Source organism: Cupressus sempervirens, chromosome 3, assembly GCF_028749045.1.
Source record: "Cupressus sempervirens isolate cs-2001-9-10 chromosome 3, ASM2874904v1, whole genome shotgun sequence".
NCBI lineage: Eukaryota > Viridiplantae > Streptophyta > Pinopsida > Cupressales > Cupressaceae > Cupressus > Cupressus sempervirens.
The window spans coordinates 595,958,337-595,964,067 of record NC_143120.1 but is presented as its reverse complement, the minus strand read 5'-3'; the positions used below and the strand labels follow the sequence as shown (position 1 = coordinate 595,964,067).

The 5,731-nt window shown below is 33.6% G+C and overlaps 1 protein-coding gene across 1 annotated transcript; it reads left to right on the top strand.

Annotated features, from left to right (window-relative positions):
* The first annotated feature begins 4,014 nt into the window (after positions 1-4,014).
* Positions 4,015-5,416, top strand: LOC149568075 (tryptophan aminotransferase-related protein 4-like). Its single transcript, XM_089816679.1, has 2 exons — positions 4,015-4,369; positions 4,489-5,416. Exons 1-2 carry the CDS (start codon positions 4,294-4,296, stop codon positions 4,884-4,886), a joined length of 474 nt encoding a protein of 157 aa, XP_089672805.1. The 5' UTR covers positions 4,015-4,293; the 3' UTR covers positions 4,887-5,416.
* Positions 5,417-5,731: the final 315 nt, after the last annotated feature.

The following is a 5,731-nucleotide window of genomic DNA, read 5'->3' as shown; positions in this document are numbered from 1 at the left end:
ACTTTTGAAGCCCATAGCCATGAAACCCTTGTTTCAGTAAGTTTGCAAATCAAGATGGGAATCCCTTTTGTTCATGGGTTGATATTTATTTGCATATCAAGATGGGAATATCTATGGGTTAATCCCTTTCAAAGGCTAAATGTCAAAGTTTTAGTGCTCGATGTTTGGTTGAATCGAGTGTCAATGTGACAAAAATAGGAAAATATTGTTCTTCTTTTCCTAAAAAAGTTTGTCTCATTAGGCGAACTTGAAAAATATTATCAAATAACAAAAAGTCAAAATGGGAACAGAAATGGCAATTCCAATAATTACTCTTACTATTTCATATGAATTAAAACTAGGATTACATATAACTTGTTGTCATGTGACTTACTAATTATTAAAAAATACAGATTATTCCCCTCTAGAATGTTCACCCTGCTCTCAAGATTCCTATCCTTCATATTCACCTCCTTGATCTCATGGAAGGACTATTTGATGGCTTTGTAAAAGCCCAACATGTCATTCCTAGCAGTAAGAATAAGACTCCTATAACTAATTAACATGGCAAGTCTTTTCAATGTATTAATAAAACAACTTGCTAAAAATTTAAAGAAATGACAACGTGGGTTGTGATTAGTGGAGAGTAGTAGCAACTCTTACCCAAAATCATAATTTACATTCAACTGAAGCATGTATTTGGAGCAGAAAACCAATCTCTCTGTATATGTTCACAAGTAGAAAAAGCACCTACATTGCTTTGTAAAGCTACTCCCTATTTATTTTTAAAAAACTGAGAAAGCAGAGATTCTAATGATATAAAAACACCTTTGTACAAATCAAAAATACCAACAGTAATGGGTGTATCTATTCTATATTCTATGTTAAGAGTGTGTTTTGAATCCCAAGAAAGTAAGATGAGTGTAGAGCAAATGATATGATTAAAGATCATAAAACTTCAAAACAAATGAGCTTATAGTTTAAGTTATTTATTTGGATGCTCTAGCCCATCTTCTTCCACCTCAGTGGAAGTTGAATGAGCATGTTAGACTTGACATCTATAGACAGTATGTTATCACGACCAAGAGGAATCCCCAAGGTGGGCTCCGTCTGCGCATGGCCTTCTATGTTGAGCACTTTCTTGATATCCAAGACAAGATCATCTTACGTCCATGGTACCTCACTCGTTGTTGGACTTGTGCTCTTTGCATCTCCTTGGAATTTTTTAGGGTGGGTTCTCATCGACTACGTATTCAGATTGATCACCATAGTGGTAGGGAGGATAGGATTTGTAGGCTTTGTCACCTCAAAGAGGTCAAGACCGAGTCTCACTTTATTTTTCGTTGTCTCATTTACTATGAGATCTGAGGGAGATTCTATTGTTTGTTCAGAGAGTGTCAGTCTCTTCCCTCATTCTTCAAATATATTGACCAACATTGTCTTGCACTCTATCTTAGCTGTTGTCATTCTTTTTTCTTGGTTCTTTTGTTGTTTTTCTTTCACATTATTTTTGCAAACGTCATTTGGTGTTCCCTCAGCTAGCATTTTCCTTTTGTACTAGTTCCGGTCCCTTAGACCCTTGTTGGTCTCTTGTTGGACATTAATAAATTTACCTTATCTTATCTTATCTCATTTATTTATTTTTTTGCTAGCTCACTCATACCTAACAATGAAGTATGATTTGTAATGTAAATGAAAAAAATTACATTATTGAATTCTAGAATATACTAATAACTGACATCAGTTGAAAACAAGCTCTTAGAGGAAATAAGGAAGCTCAACTCAATAACAATGCCTTAGCATATAATAAAGTTTGCTGTAAGAAATTTTGTGTCAGCCAATAATACCATAAAAGTTGTTGTAACTACTTACGAACCATTAATGTTTATTTGACAAGAAAGATATAGATTCAAACATTTGGATTTAACAAAAAAACAAACAATATTAACTCTAACCATAATAACAACTTTTTTAACCATAAATTTAACTTTGAATCCTACCTTACCACTAACACTAACTCTAACCAAAATTATAGCCATGATGTAACCCCTTATCTCAAGGATTGTTTGTTAGTGGGAATTCAACTAGAATAGGAATTGAGAATTTGAATAACTATTATGGATTAAGGGGTGCATATTCACTATAGAGACTTCAAACTAGAACCTCTTCAACAAATATTCATAAAATCACCCAAAAAATTTCAACTTCATACAAAGAAATTTTATTCTGTTCAAAGAAGTCGTCTTATTTCTACTATGAGTTATTTCTATGCAAATTAAAAAGAATGTTTCTTTTCTTAAATTGTAGAAGAATTATACATACAAATTTAAGAATATCTAATTTATATCTAATAAAAAATTTAAATTTATAAATTCACAAGTCTGTAGGCTTTACATTTTAATGAATTTGAAATATATATTTTTAACTTACTTAATTGTGTATAGAATCCATTGGTTAAAACAAAGGTTTTGCAAATGGGTTAGCAAGTTTTGGGTTTAACCATGGAGGAAACTTCATAGTTAAGTGCGCTCAGGCTGGAGTAGTACTGGGATGGGTGACCTCACAGGAAGTCTCGGTGCTTCACCCCTATGAGCATCACCTAGATCCAATGAGTGTTAAGTGATCCATTTATTCTCATGAGAGATGGATTCATGTTGAATCACTACTCATGAAACATGGGTCAATGAGTTTGACTCAAAATCACACAACTAAATCCTGATAGCAATATCACAATTTGACTTGCTGTGAAAATTTCCTACTTATCAATTGATGAGCTTAAGGGCTTTCTAATGAATGGTTCATAAGGCACAACACTTGGTTAAGGTTTTGCAAATGGGGTTGCAAGCTTTGGGTTTAACCATGGAGGAAACTCTGTAGTTAAGCGCGTTCAGGCTAGAGTAGTATTGGGATGGGTGACCTCCCGAGAAGTCCTGGTGCTTCACCCCTGTGAGCATCACCTAGATCCAATGAGTGCTAAGTGATTTATTTATTCTCACGAGAGATGGATTCATGTTGAATCACTACTCATGAAACATGGGTCAATGAGTTTGACTCAAAATCACACAGCTAAATCCTGATAGTAATATCACAGAATGTTAACATTACAATTATCATAAATTCCCTTGAATCTTAATTGATTCCATAATCATTATAAGAGATTATGCACGGTTGTATTAGTTAAAAACTTTTCCATACAATTTTAAATAAATTACAATTCAAAGTTATTTATTATTTGAATAATCTAGCCATAATATGTGATGTAGCCTTGTGTACAATGAAATCATATGCTATTTATGAAAACATTTCAAGAAAAACAAAAACTAAAATAGAAGTTGTCAACAACTGACATATCATAATATAGGTCTCTATTTTAGGAAGGATTAACAAATCACTGATAATTTGAACATTGGCAGTCAACCAATTAAAATGATAACATAGTGTTATCATGCTGAACAAATGAATCTTGTTGTTTGTTCCCAATAAATGATTAAGAAATGAAGAAATAGTGAATAAGACTTTAGTTTGTATTCCTAAATTAAGATCTCTAATGGAATGGATTTCAAACCTTAATTTCACTGTTCATTTTATTTTTTCCCAATTACATTAAAATTCTTTAAATACTATATATATATATATATATTCCGGCTTGATACTTTTCAAGAGGGAGCTCTCAGTAGTGAATGTAAAGACCACTCTCAGTAGTGAATGTAAAGACCATTATATGGGATCGAATTGCTCTTTAACTGATGCCGATTGTATAGCGAACGTGAAGAGGTCAGGCTTTGTTCTTTACCTTCGGATTGTTCATTTCCTTGATTTCCATCCACAAAAATTAAGATCCTTGAGTGAATTCCTTTATAGAAGTCTCGCACTTTTAAATCTTAAGCTCCGAAATTTTGATCAAAAAAATAACTGATAAAATATGAACTAAAAAGAGTATCTTCAAATTAAATATTCAGTACGGAATATTTTATTGGCTTCAACCTAAATGTATGTTTATTCAACATGTGTACTTATTTCATTTGTTCACTCTATTCCGCTTACAACTCTTCATTGTAGAATTTTTAAACTGAATTACTCTTCCTGGACTCCAGAAATTCAAAATTTGAAGTCTATGCATGCATCATTTTCTATATTGCAGTGGAGATCCTATTTTTCTGGAACCATTCTGGATCGCAAATGCTGAAGCGGGAGCAACCGTTGTGCTTGCCTAGTATCGGATGAGCTATCAAATTAACGACAGTCGGAGATCAGTAGTCTCCCCTGAATAAGAGACAAATTCGTGCCCTTCATGCTTTTGTTGGAAATGTTGTTATGGATGCAAGATATATTGTGCTCAGTACAGGTTCAGGGCAGCTCATCAATGTCGCCGTTAATAGCCTTTCTCCCACATAAGTTTCAAATCCAGCCACAGTTGTAGCAGCTACGCTCTTTTACTTGGTAATTTCACAATCTGTTTTCTCATTTAGTAAACCCTAAATTGAAACACTTGGGTTTTCTTGATGGTAATTTCAAAAAATAGGGAATTTTATCGACCAGTTCTTTTGAAATTTTCAGTAAATGATAAATCTCTGTTTCGTGTGCAGGGCTACAAAGTTCAGACAAAATTAATTGATTCAGGGGACAATTTATGGATGGGAGACGCGAGGGATTTGACAGAACGAATAAAACCCCTCAATTCAACAAAATTCATAGAGTTGGTAACATCTCCAAACAATCAAGACACTCATCTGGATGAGGCTATTTTGAAAGGGGAGAACGTGAAAACAATTTATGATCATGCCTATCAATGGCCTCATTTCACTGCAATCTCTCACTCGGCGGACGAGGATATAATGCTGTTCACACTCTCTAATACTTATCTCTTTAGGCTTAAAACCCCTTTAGGTAACAAGCCCGTCTGCTGAACATTTCATATTTCATCCTGTTCAAATCTATGAAAGATTTTATTTGATTGCATATATATCTGATATTTCGCCCTATTCGTATCTCTGAAAGATTTGATTTCATTGCACTTGATTGCACTTGGTTTGATGGGATCCATGATTTTTCTGATGACTGAAAGCATTTGATGGGCAACTGAAAACCATTAACAGATTTACCACTTGTATTATCACCATCGAACAGGTTTGAAGTGAAATGCCCACCTATAATAGCCTATCGGCTAAATATAAGGTCAAGTTGAGGATTAAGTAAGAGAAAGGAATAGAAGATTTGACGATGCTTAGAGGAAGTGAATTAGAAGGATAAGAAAAATATCCTTCTTGAGCTACAAAGATACATTCAATCAAAAAGGATCAAGTGTACAAGTCAGAATTGAGATTTGTAATCAGCAATTCAGTTGCATTAGAAATCGAGTCATCTCATTGTTACTCTCTAACTATTGTAGCAGTGATCTAAATCTCTTAACAAAGTTGGCTTAACAATTATTTGTAAATCTTCTAACAAGGTGGCATTTCTAGATCGAAGTGTATAAAAACCTCTAACAAGGTCACTTCTAATAGGGTGATTAAATCTTCTAACAGGGGCACACCTAATAGTGTATTTTGTAACTTTTAATAAGGTTGACTCCTAATAGGGCTTACTTCAAAAGAGTGAAAATCAATAACTAATTGTAATTGGTGGTTTTTTCTCAAATTGGGTTTTCACGTTAAATCTTGGTGTCACTTGTGTTCATGCTATTTCTTTTATGTGTATGCAACAAAGTTAATTAAGGTTAATCATTGATAATATCGTAAGATTTGCATTTGCC